The sequence below is a fragment of the Zingiber officinale genome, chromosome 5A (assembly GCF_018446385.1).
Source record: "Zingiber officinale cultivar Zhangliang chromosome 5A, Zo_v1.1, whole genome shotgun sequence".
NCBI lineage: Eukaryota > Viridiplantae > Streptophyta > Magnoliopsida > Zingiberales > Zingiberaceae > Zingiber > Zingiber officinale.
This window is the reverse complement of record NC_055994.1, coordinates 60,733,483-60,752,825: the sequence shown is the minus strand read 5'-3', so window position 1 is coordinate 60,752,825 and position 19,343 is coordinate 60,733,483. Positions and strand designations below refer to the sequence as shown.

The 19,343-nt window shown below is 34.4% G+C and overlaps 1 protein-coding gene across 1 annotated transcript; it reads left to right on the top strand.

The window, feature by feature from the left end:
• The first annotated feature begins 1,420 nt into the window (after positions 1–1,420).
• On the top strand, positions 1,421–18,891 carry LOC121980517 (myosin-11-like). The gene is made up of 39 exons (XM_042532586.1): positions 1,421–1,766; positions 1,949–2,077; positions 2,281–2,424; positions 2,502–2,647; positions 2,726–2,882; positions 2,988–3,046; positions 3,112–3,271; positions 3,372–3,521; positions 3,628–3,764; positions 3,845–3,991; positions 4,109–4,210; positions 4,299–4,356; positions 4,643–4,744; positions 9,194–9,231; positions 9,344–9,470; positions 9,545–9,715; positions 9,825–9,956; positions 10,030–10,139; positions 10,246–10,303; positions 10,588–10,765; positions 10,845–11,050; positions 11,132–11,251; positions 12,362–12,460; positions 12,642–12,863; positions 13,430–13,569; positions 14,217–14,328; positions 14,410–14,460; positions 14,554–14,637; positions 14,739–14,909; positions 14,991–15,146; positions 15,227–15,433; positions 15,621–15,764; positions 15,853–15,923; positions 16,006–16,105; positions 17,527–17,583; positions 17,936–17,992; positions 18,077–18,157; positions 18,250–18,332; positions 18,453–18,891. The coding sequence occupies exons 1-39, from the start codon at positions 1,764–1,766 to the stop codon at positions 18,574–18,576; spliced, it is 4,593 nt and encodes a 1,530-aa protein (XP_042388520.1). The 5' UTR covers positions 1,421–1,763; the 3' UTR covers positions 18,577–18,891.
• The last annotated feature ends 452 nt before the right edge of the window (positions 18,892–19,343 follow it).

The following is a 19,343-nucleotide window of genomic DNA, read 5'->3' as shown; positions in this document are numbered from 1 at the left end:
TTTGTCACAATCCCTTTTTCTTACCCTCAAAGATTAGTATAAAAAAAATAATACGAAAAAAATACTTAAGGCTTAACGTTCCTCCCGAGGAGATCATTCAAGCCATGATTAGATGCATTAGCAAATTCAAAGGTGCCCATCCCAAGTGTTCCGCTATGTCATTGAATTAACTGCTTTAACCTTATTATCCATCCAAAAATTAGATTTGCCGCCCAACTGCTCGGACGTCCATGCCTAAGCAAATTCATATAACAATTTTGATGAACGATGATGTATAAATTATAAATTTTAAAAATATAAAAAGATTAAGATGATATAAATCTGACATAATTTTAAGACAGGCATGCTGAAAACTGCACTTTCCCTTTAATCTAAAACGTGTCAATCAACCAAGCTTTGAATTTTACTTGGTGGTCGTCTTTTTATCATTTTAGGGAGTTAAGAGAGAGATTGTTCATAAACTATTATGTTCAGTTTGATTTTTTCAAATCCGACCATAACTTTTTGATAAAAACTATTAATATATATTTGTGAAAATTTTGATATAGTATTAAATAAATACGTAAGAGTTTTTAATTACAGATAGGATAAAAATAAATAAATATTATAAAATATTAATTAGATGATAATTTTAAAGAAGGTTAGACCTACAACATTGCATTTTTAGTGTTCCTATGATTTAACTATACAATACTTATTGCTAACAACATTAATCTGCTAAAAAAAACATAGTAGGGGAGTGAGAATAATGATAGGTGCGAGTGGGAAGAGATATGCTACTTTCATAGGAAGTCATTAGAGATGACAATATTGAAATGTTAATAAGGTTTTATGAGACATTTTTTTTTGTTAATTTAAGTATCCAAGTCCTCGATCCGATTAATCATAGAGATGAACAACCTTGATCACTAAATAAATTCAAAAAATTCAAGTGGATCTTAATATGTCATCCAATATTATTAGTAGTTTAAATTTTGTGGACGTTTGAAAATTCTCATTATGAGATTTGAACGTTCATTGTATGAGAATTATTTTTATCTTTCATCACCATACCATGTTGAGAATATTTTTATAATCGATGAAAATAAATTGAAGTATTATGTAAAAAAAATGAAATTCATCATCTTAGTAATCTTTTATGACTATTTCATATCATTGAAAAGATAGTAAATCAAAAAATCGAACCTAGAAATAGGAAGTAGTTTTTTAACTTTTATCAGGATTTAACCGTTACGCAATTCCGTAAGTATGTCATTTGACAACTAACTATGCTATGAAAAATGGATGGAAAGAGTGATAAGTTAAAGTGGGGTGAATATTTGATTAATTGGTGTAGTCAAAAAGTAACATGTTCCGAGCTCTCATAGGTGTTTCATGAAAAAAAATATATATAGGGTTCTTTGTAAAAATTGTCGCATTAACCATTTCTGGTGCATTTTGTTTCGGAGAGGCCGATAGACGGTGAGCTCCGATGGAGGTGGCGAGGTTGAAGGGGAACATCGGCAAACGGGCACCACTGGCGACCGCGGATCACGCGGGAGGTTTCGTGGCTCCCCTCGCGCGTCCTCTCCCAATGGCTGGACAGCGCGCGCTAAATCACTTTTGGTTTAAGCACTCCCACCCTCTTCTCCTTTACTCCCCTCGCCTCGTTTCAGGGTTCCCCGCCCTGCTGCCTCCCCTTCGCCTCCGAATCCTTCCTTACCTACTTCTTTATCCTCCCTCCTCCTCCCTCGGAGAAGTTGCTTGATGCGAACTGATCCAAAATGGTACGTAATTCTAAACGGAAACCCTCCATTTCTTCTCTTTCTGCTCACATTTTGTTATTTCTCATCCCTCAGAAACAATCTTTCGGGATTTTTTTTCCCGAGGAAAAGGAAAACACCGTTCTTTTTTGTTTTTGTTTTACGATTAGAAGTGGAAATTGTAAAAATTCATTTTTTTTTTGCAGGGAACTTCCGTTAACATTATTATGGGTTCTCATGTGTGGGTTGAAGATCCACAGTTGGCATGGGTTGATGGACAGGTCACTAAAATTACTGGTGAAAACGCCGAGGTCCAGACTTCTAATGGGAAAAAGGTTAGCCGAATGCTTAATGCTGCTGTCCCTATTGTGCTCAAGCATAGAAACTGACGGCTATATAGTCTAAAAGAATTAATCACACTTTTTTTAAAAAAAAATCATCTTGGATCAAAAAGGTGGGAACCTACCAATTCACTCGGAGAATATATTTTTATCACATGCAAATGACAGGCTCAAGTATGTATTTCTGGTTATATTAGGTTGTCACTACACTGTCAAAAATGTATCCAAAAGATACGGAAGCCCCTCCTGGCGGGGTTGATGACATGACAAAACTATCATATTTGCATGAACCGGGAGTTCTGCAGAATTTGTCCACAAGATACCAACTGAATGAAATTTATGTATGTTCTACCTCATTTATTGTATGTTTTACTTTTGTGGTATAGTGTTCTAATATTGATAAGCATTTCCATGGCAGACTTACACAGGAAATATTCTAATTGCTATAAATCCATTTCAAAGGTTAAGCCATCTATATGATTCTCACATGATGACACAGTATAAAGGGGCTCCATTAGGCGAGCTAAGTCCTCATGTGTTTGCAGTAGCAGATGTGGCATACAGGTTTTACTTAAATGGTGTTGCTTAAAGGATTCTGTTCTTTAACTTAAAACTGTATGATTATGAGTTATGTATGAACAGGGCTATGATAAATGAGACAAAGAGCAATTCCATTTTAGTTAGTGGTGAAAGTGGCGCTGGAAAAACTGAGACAACAAAGATGCTTATGCGCTATCTAGCTTACTTGGGTGGACGTGCAGCCACTGAAGGCCGAACAGTGGAGCAGCAAGTTCTTGAAGTAAGTTGAGGGTTTGATGGTTGCTATGCTCTGTTGAACTGGAGCTCCCTACTAGCTAATGCTATCATCGAGTACTAAGTGTTTGATATGTGACCATTTTTTCAGTCAAACCCAGTTCTTGAAGCATTTGGCAATGCAAAAACTGTGAGAAATAATAACTCAAGGTAACACATGAGTTGTTTGTAATGATGCAGTGACTCTTTACTAATTCATTTTATAATGAATGAAGCCGTTTTGGCAAGTTTGTGGAGATTCAGTTTGATAATAAAGGTAGAATATCTGGTGCTGCCATCCGAACCTACCTTCTTGAGAGGTCAAGAGTATGCCAGATATCTGATCCAGAGCGTAACTATCACTGCTTTTACCTTCTATGTGCAGCACCAACTGAGGTGTGTCTTTCTTTTTCTTGGACAATTATTATTTGTGATGTTACTATGTGCTGTGAGGGTCATGGTGATTGTTGAAACATTTTCCCACATAACATTCCAGGTGACTGAAAAGTACAAATTAGGGAAACCAAATACATTTCATTATCTTAACCAATCAAACTGTTATGAATTGGTTGGTGTGAATGATGCCTATGAATATTTAGCCACTAGGAGGGCTATGGATATTGTTGGAATCAGTGCACAAGAACAGGTAGAGATTTATTTTATTTTATTTTATTTTATTTTATTTTTATAACAGCTATCATGACTGACAAAAGGGAATAATCTGATTATATTCTGTTTTATTCTCTTCATAGGATGCCATTTTTAGGGTTGTTGCAGCCATTCTTCATCTTGGAAATATTGTTTTTACCAAGGGACAAGAGATAGATTCATCAGTTCCAAAGGATGACAAAGCTAAGTTCCATCTTAAGATGGCTGCTGAGCTTCTAATGTGAAGTCTAAATCCTCATTTACTTCTACTCTTGCTATAGATGCTGTCTCTCCAAGGTTGTGAAAATTATCAATTATCAGGTGTGATGTTGATGGTTTGCAAGATGCATTGTGTAAGCGTATGATGATAACTCCTGAAGAAGTCATTAAGAGGCCACTTGATCCTCAATCTGCAGCTGTCAGCAGGGATGGCTTAGCTAAAACAATATATTCTCGCTTATTTGACTGGTAAAGAAATGTCTGATGATTCAATTTCATAATTATCTTAATTTTCATAATAATTAGTGATACTAAAATTATAATTTTTGTGGGATTGTTTGTTGATCTATTTCATTTTACCAACAGGATTGTTGATAAAATAAATGTTTCAATTGGACAAGATCCAACTTCTAAGTCACTGATTGGGGTCTTAGACATCTATGGGTTTGAAAGTTTTAAAACGAATAGGTAGTTACTGATTATCAAAATTTCATTCATGATGTGGTCTATGTTACTAGGCTATTTCAAAAATTTGACTGAAAATTGTTATTCACAGCTTTGAGCAATTCTGTATCAACTTCACAAATGAGAAACTACAACAGCATTTCAACCAAGTAAGCTCTTCCTATATGGTTCATTCATTCTCGGCTCTAGTAATTATAGTGTGTTAGGAAGCACAATTTCACTTTGTAGACATCATATGCAATTTTTGCAAATTTTCCAAATTACTTTCCAATATGACAAAAATTCCAATAACAGCAAGTTATTTTTCAAGTTAATGCGTGTTTATGTAGTAATGTTTAACCTAGATGATGAAGAATTTGATCATTCATTGGAAAATGAGGATTAATGATTTGAATGATTAGTTAACAGTTACTGGATTGCAACTTTTTATTTCAGCACGTTTTCAAGATGGAGCAGGAAGAATACACAAAAGAGGCAATAGATTGGAGTTACATTGAATTTGTTGATAACACAGATGTTCTGGATCTTATTGAGAAGGTTATCTCATTTCTCTTTACCAGCACAAGATCTATTTGTAGTATAGTTTCCTTCTTTCTCGCTCAGTTTCCTGTTCAGAAGCATGCATATTTTCCAAAGTAGTTCTTTGTGCGTGTATCTCAATCAGTGTTCTGAATAGTGTCTATTGTGGCTACCATGCTGCTTGAAATTCATATGATAATGTTATAGTTGAAATGGGAGTATTGCTGATTATTAAGATTGTTTAAATCTGAATATTCGAGCTCATTAAGATATCCATTAGACTTTTTACACGAAGACAGACTGGTTAGGAGATTTCTGACAAGTCCAAGCAATATAATGGGATCAATTTACTCTATGGCCTTAGATGTCGAGAGTCTTGGATCCATTTGGATAACAAATACATTCTTGGGAGATCTCACCTTTGACAAACATTACATGTTCGTGGAAATACATTCATATAGAAGATTTTCTTACTTGATGTTCACCTTTTTTTTATTTTAAATATGCTTCAAAAATCATCATTTCCTTCAACACATCACAATTTTCAATCCACATTTATAATTGATGACATGTCTCCTGGCCAAAACATGAATTGCCCAAAATTCATCTATTCAATCTTAAGCTAATGCCAACTAGACTAGGAAAGCAATACCTAATTAGACAACATAATAATGCCAATAAACTCTTACCAAATCAAAAGATACCCATTAAACTACTACCAAATTTTGAGAAATTCCAACCCAATTTAACCATACCTACCTAAATAAAGTAATTGTCAACCAAATTAAAATTCAAATCAATATTTTTTCCCTTGTTCACATTATAGCATGTAGCGAGAGGTAGGGGTGGCCAAGGGTCAGACTAAATCTTTTTAAAAAATAACCGTTTGATTTCAGATTATAAAGATATCTCTATACCCATACCCATACCTGAAAAAAATTTAAAAAACCCAAACCCAAATATTTTGGTTCAGGTAGATTTGGGTTTTGGTAATTTGGTATTTTTAAAGATTTTGGGAAATTTAGGAATATTACATTTTTTTTAAAACTAGTTTCATCTAAATTTACAAAATTATGAAATGAACAGGAACTATATTAAAGAACTATAAATTGTGGACTTAAAAAAGAAATATGAAAACACATGCTATTGATATCTTTTAGTTGTAAGCCACTATTATCGGCTAGAAAGGGAATAATTTAATATTTCTTCTCACTATATCAAGTATCTTAGGTAGTTAAACAAAAGTGTCGACAATGAAAAATGTGCATTATTAACTATTTACTATGGATCCTATCCATCCTAAATGAGAATGTTAACAAGGAATGACAGAAGGAAGGCTAAATATAGAAGGTATGCCAAATAAATTTGAGTTGCAAATGTGGAAGAAAAGACAAGAAGGTAGAGGCAAATGCAAGCAACTTTCTCATGAGATCGTGGAAGGTAGAAAGGATGCTAGAAGGAATTATATAAAGGAAAGATGCAAGCAATGATCTCCTGAGAATCGGGGAAGGAAAAAGGGATTTCTGAAAGGATGTCAGATGTGGGAGGGATGCTATGTTGCTGAAGTAGAATGAGATGAGACAACAAAGGAAGGGGCACACAATGGAGACAAACAGATATGATGAAGGTGAATTGTTCAATCTTGTGAGATTATAAACAATGGAAGAAAAAAATAGAAACTTGGAAGTTGAAAGAATAGACACATGTAATGACAGTTTCTCTAAAATTAAGTAGCTATGTTATTCATTAATCTAATTTACAACTACTTGATAACATAAAGCATATAAAATATATATTCATTATGTGAGATATGTTTTAGTTAATATGGTGTGTGTGTATATATATAGATATGATTCACATTATGTAATATCAGTTTTTTTTTTTGCATAATACTTGGACACCTTATCCAAACTCAAAATATAAAATTTTGGATACCCAGACCCAACTATAGAAAGCATTTAGCATTTTTCGGGTGGTTTGGTTTTATTACCCATTCCTAGTGAGAAATGCATCAATCTAAAAGAAAGAAACTAAACATATGTATAAGTAGAGCCTGAGCAATCTCAACTTATTGATGATTCTTACTTTGTAATTTTGCTTTCGGATGTAAGGGAAAGAAGGCTAGAAGGCTACTTTAGCTCGAAAGGGAAAACTAAAGTATAAGGCTTCTTAGAATTATCATTGTGAACACTTTAATAGACAATTTTAAAATAAAAAGTTGAAAATATAGAGAAGTTTAAGGCTCTCTTTCATTAGAAAGTAGCATGCTATTTGAGAATAATCATCAATGATTACCATAAAGTACTTAAACCCAAGAGTAGAACTCACATGACTCAAAGCCTTTTGAAGACTAGGATGATCTGAAGAGGTGATGGGATTGTAAAAAAAAAAAAGTAGAAGGAAATGGAAGTAGATCTAGCTGCCACTATTACTGAGACTTATGCTCTGCGCTGATCACCTTGCTAGTTATTGAATCTTAATGAAAACATAAATGACATCGAGTGCTGCACAACAAAGGTGAAATAGAAATATTGTGAGATCTATTGATTATTGTGGCATTGGTAGGACATGTTTGTAGTTAAGCCATATGAGTAGTGTGTGAAGGATGACCAGTGGGTAGCCATGCAAAGTAGCAAACATCTTTGATATTGCTTGAATTTCTCTTAGTTTGGGTGCTTGAGTTTGTCATGTTCACTAGATTGCCTGTTACAACCTCATTGGGTGAGAAGGTAGTATAAGCTTTCAATATCCTCGTGTATATGTTCAATAAAGATGGAATGGAGGAGTCTCATATAATGTGAGTTCGTCACTGGCTATTATCCTATGGATACAATAACTTGAGTGAAGTTGGTAGTCTCATCTCATCACCAAGAGAGGAACAAAATTTATAGGATTAATTTCTCTTTCATACCATATAATGAAAAAAATTATTACGGTTGGTAGTCTCATCTCATCTATCTTTATTATTCATCAATGTAAAATTACAAGCAAGCCTCTAGTATTATATAGTATTTATGTTTAAGTCCCTAGGTTCATAGCATGTTTCTGTAGATTAATCTTCTGCTGAGTAGCATAGAAAAACCTTTTGCATTTAGTAACAAGGTTCACAAACCATCAAACAAGATTTAAAACACTCCTAGTACACAAGGAATGTTTTTAGCATGGTCCGCAACTTTGCCAAGAACCCCAGCGAGAAGTTGCTGCAACATGATAAATATGTAAGGTGATATAGGATCCCCAGCCTGATGCCAATATTCCCCTTAAACTCCTTGGAAACAATTCCATTTACTTGGCAATAAAAAATAGGTGAAGCAAGATTGGCCTTAATCCATCCTAGAAACCTCTATGAAAGACTCATGAGTTTCATGATAGCATTAACTGCATTTCAAGAAAACTATATCAAAAGGACTTTGCCAATTTTTGCAATAACATAAAGACTTGAGTTTTGTCACAAATAGAATGAGCACACCATCTTACAACGGTAATGTTGTATTGAATATTCCTACCAGGTAAGAGAGTCCCTTGGTTCATTGAAATCTATGTTCATCATATGAGGCGGCATTCTTTTTACAAACAATTTAACAAAGTCATTCTGTTTTCATTTTTCTTAGGAATGAAAATGATCCTTCTTGTTCCATAGGCAAGGCACCACCCATTTAATCAGCTTAATACTTTCCTATATAAACACTTAGACTCTACATTACATCCATCTAGACTTAGGGTATTACCCTCATACAAGTTATTCAAAGCAGACCACACCTCTGAAGGTGTTCTTACTAAGATCAGCAGTTCTAGGAGACAATCCATTCCACCCAACCCAATAGATATTTTCAATCAGGTTAGCAGTAGCAGAATTAGATCTTCACAGGTTCTATTACAAATGGGTAAAACCCCTACATTAATCCTTATATCCCTTACTCGTAGTGCCATTATCCCATTTATCAACAACTTCAATTCTCTTCCTCCTTGTTTTAACTGAATTAAAAATAACAGTTTTTTTTGTCTTGGTCTTCAACCTAGATCATCTTGGATTTAGATTTCCACTTAGATGTTCATAGAGATCATAAAATTTGCATAATTGCTTTGCTTTATATTTGGTCCCTAAAGGTATATAATTGCCTCTTGTGAACTGCAAGCTTCTTCTATTGTAGTATTCTCTTTATTCAATGAAATTTCTTAACCCCTTGCTACCAACTCTTCCTTCATATATTGCTCCTATTTCCATGATTTTCTTGTTATTTGATGAGATGTCTTATTTCATGCAAACTTGTATGAGTTCTCGTTTACGTGTTGCTTCTTATACTGTTGTTTTTCTCTTTATTCAATTTAAATGTTATTTCCTTATTAACTCACTTGATTTTCTTATACAACTGATTAAGACTGTAAATGCAAATGGTTATAAACTGTTGTAATGAATGGAGATTCATGCAAGGAAGCTAATTCTTCTATTCCTTTTTTTTTTGACAGAAACCTGGAGGTGTGATTGCACTTCTTGATGAAGCATGGTTTGCCTTTTTATCTTATTTTTTACACTTGTCCTCTTCTAGATTTTAAATGTTTTGGATATAAACTTTTTTAGAATGGATAACTTATGTCTGATAATCTTCTTAAATGCAGTATGTTTCCAAAATCAACACATGAAACCTTTGCGCAAAAACTTTACCAGACATTTAAAACACACAAGCGCTTCATCAAGCCCAAGCTTTCACGCACTGATTTTGCTATTAATCATTATGCTGGAGAGGTTGGATTTCTTGATTTAGCTTAAAATTATTATAAAACATTTTTAAATTTAATGTGTTTGTTTTTTATTATCAGGTTTTATATCAATCTGATCAGTTCCTGGACAAAAACAAGGATTATGTTGTTGCAGAACACCAAGATTTGTTGAGTGCTTCAAAATGCTCATTTGTTTCAGGACTTTTTCCTTCTCTGCCTGAGGAGACAAGCAAGTCTTCTAAATTTTCATCAATTGGTTCTCGATTTAAGGTGTATAATTATCTTCTTCTATTGTTGATAAAATTCATGTTTGAAAACATTTTAAGATCCACTTGATATGGAATAGTGTTTCTCACTATAGTTTGAACATTTGCTTCAGCTACAACTGCAGGCTTTGATGGAAACATTAAATTCCACAGAACCCCATTACATCAGATGTGTGAAGCCAAACAACCTTTTAAAGCCTGCCATATTTGAGAATGTCAATGTCATGCAACAATTACGCTGTGGTGTGAGTATCATAGAGCATGTTATTCAGTATTGAAAAGATGTCATTTGATACAGTTATGCATTCATGACATTAGGGTGTTCTTGAGGCTATAAGGATCAGCTGTGCTGGATTTCCTACACGTCGTATATTCTATGAATTTTTGCACCGTTTTGGTGTACTTGCTCCAGAAACTTTACTTGGGAAGTAAGTCCTATTTAATCTTGCATATGATAGTGTGTGGGGTTTAAATTAGATTATGACTTTGAATTTATGAAGTTTTATTTTTTTTTGGTTTTGCATTCATGATTAGCGATGAAAAGACAGCTTGCAGGAAAATTCTAGAAAGTAAAGGGTTGAAAGGATTTCAAGTAATTCCTCGACTATATTTGTCACAATAGTTTTCTATTTTTGCGAATTCATCATTTCTGAATTCTTCCTATCATAGTTTAGTAATATTGACCACATTTGCTATATTGACTACAATTTCATACTTATGACACATGTAGGCAGGCCACTTTTATCTGGAATGAGCTTGTTTCATGAAACTCACACTAGAAACTTTTTTGGTGTTTTCCTTGGCTTTCAAGTTTTTGGGTCAATCAGTAACTCTTTACTCTTTGTGTCTTTATTGCACTTCTTCCTGAATTTTCAGATAGGTAAAACAAAAGTTTTCCTTAGAGCTGGTCAGATGGCAGAGTTAGATGCTCTACGAGCTGAAGTGCTTAACAGAGCAGCAAAGACTATCCAAAATCAAATACGAACACATATTTTGCGGAAGCAATTTATTGCTTTACGGAAGGCTACCATTCACGTGCAATCATTGTGGAGAAGTGTGTTCAACTCATCTCAATGTCTTGGTATACTCTCTGGCTCTTTATTCATCAACATCTAACATGATTATGTTTGTAGGAAGATTGGCTCGTAAGTTGTATGAGCACATGAGAAGGGAGAATGCAGCAATTATAGTTCAGAAAAATTTGTGGCGATATAATGCTAAGAACGCTTACAAAAAGCTGAAACATTCAGCTCTGATCCTACAAACTGGTTTTAGATTTTTGGCTGCTCGTAATGAGTTTAGATTTAGGAGGCAAACAAAGGCAGCCACTATTATTCAGGTTGTTCTTTCACAATGAGATCATATAACATTAACTCTCTTCTTTTTATAATCCTCTCTATCTTGTTGTCTTCTTTTGCAGGCTCAATGGCGTTGTTATAGAGCTCATTCATACTACAAGAGGCTGAAGAGAGCAGCAATTGTCACCCAGTGTCGATGGAGGGGAAGAGTTGCAAGAAAAGAGCTTAGGAAGCTAAAAATGGTTGGTACTTTACTTTCTGGCGAATATATGTGTAGGTTCATGAGGATAAAAACATGTCTTCAAATTGGGTTCTTTATGTTTTCTTCTTCATTAGCCTTCATGTTTTCTTTGCATATCCTTTAAAAAAAATCTTACCATCATTGGGTGAAGTGTTTAAGTGTCTTTAATGTAATATATATATATATATATGTTGCCTGACTGAGTGTGCAGGATGTCCGGAAGTGTGAGGCAGTTACGGACGGAGTCGCGTGCAGGGAGTCAGGCAGCATATTCTCTCTCTCTCGCCCTATATATATATATATATATATATATATATATATATATTCTGATGAAACTTGTTTGACACATGTTTATATTGGGAGACAATGAGAGAATTAATGCATCTTATTTCACTGCACATGGTGGTGCAACCACAACTTTTAAGACTAGGATTTCATTAAGTTTTTTGTTAGTTTTAAGAAGGTCCCAACTGTGAGTTTTGTACATATAATTTTACACTATGCGATATGCTTGGAATCGACTTATTGTTTAATTTTAAGAAAATGAGAAACTATTAGTTGTAAACTGAAAATTTTACAACTCCATAATTTTATTGTTATATACTCTTTTTTAGAAATTGTCGCAAGGTATATAAATCCAGACTACATTTCTGTCGCATGAAATTTCATGGGCATAAATTGGTACACATTCTATGCATTAATATGAGAACCCTCATTTGAAAAGGAAAGCATAAGCATCCATCCCTTCCCTTCCCATCCCTTTTATAAAAACATAACAACAACAAGAAACTACTAGTTCCAACTACTTGGGAGCTGCCACAATGAATTATATCAATGATTGTGTTTGTACATTGTGCTTAGTAGTAGTACTCTATAATCTTGAGTTAGACAGCAAAGAAAAGAGAGAAACAAGAAATTATATAACTGTTTCATTCCCAGATATATCTATTCTTTCATTAGTTCTCTCATACATTAAGGAAATGCTTCCAAAAATAACCACATCCTTCTCAATTTTTTTTATAAAAAAAGTTGTTTTTGAGAGGACTATTTGTAATCCATGGTATGCCACCCATCATTAGTAAATCTTTTCTGTTTCTTTTGTTTGCTTCAGGCTGCAAGAGAAACAGGTGCTCTCAAGGAAGCAAAGGATAAACTTGAAAAGGCAGTAGAAGATCTTACATGGCGTTTGCAGTTGGAAAAACGTTTGCGGGTAATGTTTGAATATCTCAATCACTATTTCAACAGCTTCAATGATGGAGCTGGCCTACAGTGAATAATCATGAATGGAACACAGATCTTCATGATATGTTTTCTGTAATCTCTTACTCATTTTGTTGCACTTTTTAAACATTGTACTGAAGTGGAGTTAGGTTAATCATGTGATGATACAGACAGATTTAGAGGAAGCTAAAGGACAAGAGATTGCAAAATTACAAAACACTTTGCAAGATCTGCAAAGTAAATTAGATGAGACAGCTGCAATGCTTGTCAAGGAACGAGAGGCTGCTAGGAAGGCTATTGAAGAAGCACCTCCTGTTGTCAAGGAAACTACTGTGCTTGTGCAAGATACTGAGAAGATTGATTCCTTGACAGCTGAGGTGGAGAATTTGAAGGTACTTATCTTCATCTATGGCCATACCTTTAGCTTAATGTTACTTTTTCTATATTGCAAAGCCTAGTGGGTATGATGTTCTTTCAATGAATTGCAATCAAGATTCATTTAATTCTGTGATTTATTTCCCCCTTCATGTTCACATCTTGAGGTAGTAGCTTCAGGAATTGATTCTACTGATAGATTATATTGGGTTTATTTAAATTGGATGAGAAGTGAAATACACAGTATTTTCCTTTCTAGATAATGTATGTTTAATGAGGTAACATGGTTCAACATGTGTCTTCTTATCTATCAAGAGGAATGTATCCAATAGCTGATAAGTGATAAGGATTGACATAGAGTTTAATTTTCCAGATTTCATGATTTTATATAGTTTATGGTTACTGGATTAGCTACATGTGATGGTCTTGTTTATGTTTATCCTTAGTTTGGAAGAATTTTCTTATGAAACAAATTTCTAGGCAAGTTATTTTTATTATTTCAATTTTACACATCTCCCAGAAATTTAGCTTTTACAATGTGAACATAGTGATTAATTTCAATCCAATTTTCTTGTTCTTTTAGGCCTCATTACAGTCTGAAAAACAAAGAGCTGATGATGCTGAAATCAAATACACTGAAGATCATCAAGTAAGTGAAGAAAGAAAGAAGAAGTTACTTGAAGAGGAAGGAAAGAGACTTCAACTAAAAGAAACTGCGCACAGGTTTTAACTTTTCCTTTATCTTGTAGTGTATCGGGAGTTCCCCATTATTAATAAAAATGTTTAGTAGCTCTTTCTCAAATACATAGTTATGGTGAAAATCAGGGACTCCATAGAGTTTAATAGGTTGATATTATTATGCCTATTGAGAAATGTGTTGACCTTAGCATCAATTTGCCAACTATCTGGTAAATGGTATCTACTATACTAGTTCGTTGTAGACCTTCGCTGTAAAAATCCCATAAGTTGAATTCCCCTACTGCATTTGTTATGAACTTTAGGAATATTTCAATAAGTGTATTTGAAAATCAAGCCCGCAGAGGTTGAATTATTTGCATCATCATTTATTCTCTACAAGTGATTGATGCAGAGAAAATTTAAATGATTGTGTAACAATATATAGTTCTCTTAAAAATTGCTACTGTTAACCATGGAAGATTAACTTTGTTTTGTTGGAAGAGACTATGAACACTAAAAGTTATGGCCATGATTGGAGTTCCATTTGGTGTAAAAATGCTTTCTATTATTAATTTTCATTTTATGCGGCATGATAGGAGAAAATAATATCTGAAGTTGTCTGCACTGCTGACCAGTTGAGTATAGTAGCAAAGTTCATTTTAGGTACATTAATTATAATCTTGCTGAATTAGGCTTGAAGAGAAGCTAGCAAACGTGGAGTCAGAAAATAAGGTATTGCGTCAGCAGGCTTTATCCATGGCACCCAATAGATTGTTATCTGGGCGTTCAAAATCGATACTTCAGGTGAATGTAACAAAATTATTACTTCATTTATCATGCTCGTATTTTGTCCTATTAAACCTATTTTTCTGGTTGTAATTCTAGAGGAATTCTGAAAATGGTCATGCAATCAATGGGGAGACTAGAACTATCTCAGTAAGATGAAACTTCTTTCTGTCCATAATCTAGATTTGTACAGAATAACTGAACATGTTTTTTTTCTTAACTGATGTGATTTGTGTGGTTTAGGATTCCCTAAGTGCATCATTTAACATGAGGGAGAGTTCTGAAATAGAGGATAAGCCACAGAGAAACCTCAATGAGAAACAACAGGTTGAATAACTTCTAATCTTTTCTCTGCAAGAATGGTTCTCCAATTGTGCACGTTTGTTTGATTCTGTCACTTCAATTTGACTTGTTTACTGCATTTACAGGAAAATCAAGAGTTATTGATTAGGTGTATTGCACAAGACTTGGGATTTGCAGGGAACAGACCTGTTGCTGCTTCTATTACTTATAAATGTCTTCTGCAATGGCGATCATTTGAAGTGGAGCGGACAAGTGTCTTTGATCGTATTATTCAGACAATTGGTCATGCTATTGAGGTTTAAATTGGTCTATTATGTCTATTATTTTTTCTTGTTTTGATTTTATTGATCATGTGATATTATTCTTTCTATACTAAGACTCAGGATAATAATGAGATATTGGCATATTGGCTTTCCAATTCTTCAATGTTATTGTTGCTTCTCCAACGCACCCTGAAAGCAAGTGGTGCAGCAGGCATGACACCCCAACGTCGCCGCTCATCATCAGCTACTCTTTTTGGGAGGATGACTCAAGTTAGGAAATATGTTATTTAATATATCTTGTGCATTAAGAAGTAATGGCACTTTCTTATTCTGCATCTTTTTTTCCTTAGAGTTTCAGGGGTACACCACAAGGTGTGAACCTTGCCTTAATTAATGGGAGTTTGACAAGTGGAGTAGATAAATTACGCCAAGTTGAAGCAAAGTATCCTGCTCTATTATTCAAGCAACAACTAACTGCCTATGTGGAGAAAATATATGGAATGATCCGGGATAATTTGAAGAAAGAGATATCTCCATTGCTTGGTTTTTGCATTCAGGTAAATTTGGGCTGTTTGTGCTCTAAAACTAGCCTAATAATGGATTTTGAATTTCAATTCATGCTATTTCCCTGCTAACTTTGTGTTACAAGTTTGACCATGATGCTTTGTTTCTGGTTAAGTAGTGTCTTTATGGTTTGGTGTTTTCTCAAATTTTAGGGTTTGTTTCTGTAATTAAATGATACAGGCCCCTCGAACATCAAGAGCTAGTCTAGTCAAAGGGTCTTCTCGTTCACCTGGAACTGCTGCTGCACAGCAAACATTGATTGCTCACTGGCAAGGGATCGTCAAGAGTCTTGACAATTTCTTGAACACATTGAAATCAAATCATGTTGGTTTATTCTCCATCCTCGAACCTTACTGTACTTTCTCTAGCATTTCCAATTCTCTTACTCATGATAGTGCCCTTTTATGACCAGGTGCCTCCATTCTTAGTTCGGAAGGTCTTTACACAGATATTCTCGTTTATAAATGTTCAATTATTTAACAGGTGCACATTTTGGACTGCCTTCTAAAAGAAATTTTGTGGCTGACATGGAAAATTTTTTTTCAAACTCTGTTTCTTTGTGCAGTCTTCTTTTGAGGAGAGAATGTTGCTCATTTAGTAATGGTGAGTATGTTAAAGCAGGATTAGCTGAACTGGAACATTGGTGCTACAAAGCAACTGATGAGGTAGCTATCCTATTCCAGAATAAAAATATATTACTGATTTTGTATGCCAGGGCAAACAACTCTTATATAATATGTTGTAGCGTTGTTTCACTTCTCTGATTTTTTTTTCAAGGTTATTTTTTTTTTCTTTAAATGACTGTCAGATGAAAAGTAGGCCAATATTATTTGTTAAGTTAGCTTATGTCAGTAAATTGTTTACTCTATGATAAACTTTACATAACACGTTGAGAAATTAGACATTAATAGGAATAAACAACTATGCAGGGTATAAATTTTTAGTTGTCTAGTTCTCATATTATCAGTTAGCAACTAGTAGTTTAGCCCTCCACCTCAGGAAGAGGTATGTAAAAGGGAATTAGACTAACAAGAGTACCTCTTCCTTAGTTTCACATTGCTATTTGAGGCTTTCTCTTGGACTTGCTTAATTATCAAAAAAATCCCACCTAAAAGGTCTTGAAATTCTGGTTTGGATTGGTTTATTTAGGCTTTCACACAGTATAAAAGACTCAGAGCTAGTCCATTGCCTCTGATGATATTGACATTGAGGCAAAATTCTCACCTCCTTCCTTTAGTTCACATGGCAGGGGGAGTCCCTCTTGGCACACTTAACTATCAAAGGATCCCTTTCCTCACATATCTTTTATTTTTTTTTAGGTTGAACTGGCCTCCTATCAAGGCCCTCCAGTTATCTTGGGTCTAGGAAGGCATGCAAGAATAATAAAAGATAAGAGAGTGTTTGGTTTGCACGTTTTCCATTTTTATTTTTGGAAAACGCGTGTTTTCCCTTTTCTTAGAAAATGACTTTGAGATATCCTCTACTTTTCTAGAAAATGCTATCTCTTTTTCTAGAAAACAGATGTGGAAAATACAAATCAAACACTATTTTTCAGAAAATGCACGTTTTTCAGAAAATGAAAATGGAAAACTCGCAAATCAAATGCTCTCTAAGCTTCTTCCTTCAGTTCATCGTGGTTATGTAGGACCCTTTTGGTCAATGCTCAAGTATGAATAGCCTCTTCAACAAAGAATCTTGGCAATTTCAGTTGTACTGAGATTTCCATTGGGCTTTATACAAAGAAGTTATAATAGCATTACAACACCATCCGAGAGCATATGGTTATTATCCTATGGGTGTTTTTCTCAACAGTTTAGAATTATTAATGAAAGTACCGCATGTGAGATCTTGATGCCTATACAGTTTTTCTTAACACTTGTATTCGTTTCTGGATAAAAAAATAATTGGCATGGTTGAGTACATAGATCTACATGCAGCATTAGCAATGACTATTTGTTGCATGTGAAGGTTGATTTATTTGTTTGCTTAAAATAGTTACTCTATGTTGAATTACGTGTAGTTGAACTAGGTTACTCGAGAATACCTTGTTTATCTTTTTCCAAATTTATCCATTTCTTGGTTATAGTATGCAGGTTCGTCGTGGGATGAACTAAAGCATATAAGACAGGCTATTGGGTTCCTGGTAATTACATCCACTTCATTTTACAATGCATATTTTTAGAACCACAATGACTAATAATTCACCCCTGTATAACTTTTCTGGTGCATATTTATCTTCAATTTGAACATAAATCAGAATAAAGTGCCCTTCTATCTGCTCGACCTGATACTTTCGATTAATAATATATTCTTACAATTATATTCAGTTTGATCTCATGTCATATCAGCCAAATCAGCAGCTCATCTACAATCAACACACATGAGTCTTACACGCTGTAATTAGTTGCTTAATTGTTAATTAGAAATTAAAAAAATGATTGCAAAGTCTACAACTTCAAATTAGAGAATCTACAAATCATCTGTGAAATTTTCAGGTCATCCATCAAAAGCCAAAGAAGACCTTGGATGAAATTAGCCATGACCTTTGTCCTGTGAGTGGTTTATTTTTAATCTATTTCGCTTCTCCACTACCACCTTTATTGAGAATCCAATAAATTTTACTTCTTATTTTGCAGGTACTTGGTGTGCAACAATTATACCGGATAAGTACAATGTATTGGGACGATAAATATGGAACACACAGTGTGTCTCCCGAGGCAAGATTGTTGTCCAGTACATTCATAAAGAATGCTATGAGAACAACTATTAGATTGTGAGATGTCTAATAATCCATCTGCAAATTGACTAGGTTATATCAAGTATGAGGATGCTGATGGCTGAAGAGTCGAACAATTCTGTGAGCAACTCATTCTTATTAGATGATGATTCGAGGTAGGAATTGCAAAATGACTAGTCCATACTGGATCTTTGACATTGCTTTATGATCTTTTGATGGCTATTCTACCATTTGAGAATCTTCTGGCTGCTCATATTCTTTTTTTGATAATGCAGCATACCATTTTCAGTTGATGACATATCAAAGTCAATGAAACCAATTGACATTTCTGATATCGAGCCGCCACCGCTTATTAGAGAGAACTCAGGTTTCATGTTCTTATTACCTCGCATTGATTGAGAATTGAAGCCATTTATCTTTATTCATCTTCAATTTTGTGGGTTATTTGAGTTGCTCCTTGAGGTTCCAATGATCAGCAGCTTCAAAAATTTTCAAGCTTGCAAGATTATCGTTCTTAGTGCTAATGATCTAGTGGTTTTAGACTCAATTGGCTCAACTTCACCGAAGAAAGCTGCTACTGCTGTTTATTTTATTTCAAGGGGCCAATTTGTTAGGGTATCTTGTATGTAACTATGTATATTTGTGTTACTAGAAACGACAGACACTACCATTACATTCTTTTATTTTCCGCTCAATTTTTACCTCTCTTCGTATTCGTGGGACCGGCTCTAGGGGGCATTGGTGTAGCGGTTTTATTTTTTTTTTCCCACTCAACTGAGGTATTCATCTTGAACTGCTAGTCTTATATTAATTAAAGGATTTAGTTGTGATTTATGGACTTATTTGCAAAAGTACAAATTTAATACCCTAATTCTCAGACCTATGCATTCTTCATCCCTTCACATTCATGACATGCTGCCCATGTTGCCGCCACTCATGTTGCTGCTGCCTGCATTGTCATTTCTCGTGTTGCCACGGTATACATTTGTCTCCCAAATTGTTGTCGCCCACATTGCTCGTGCTCTGTTAACCCCATCTACCCGTGTTTCTTTATTAATTTTATTCTTTTGATCTTCCTTCTCATAAGAAAAAAATAGATGTAATTTGCCCATGGGCAATAGGATGTTTTCATATTTTTTTTTTTGACATTTTAGAATCGAGTTATA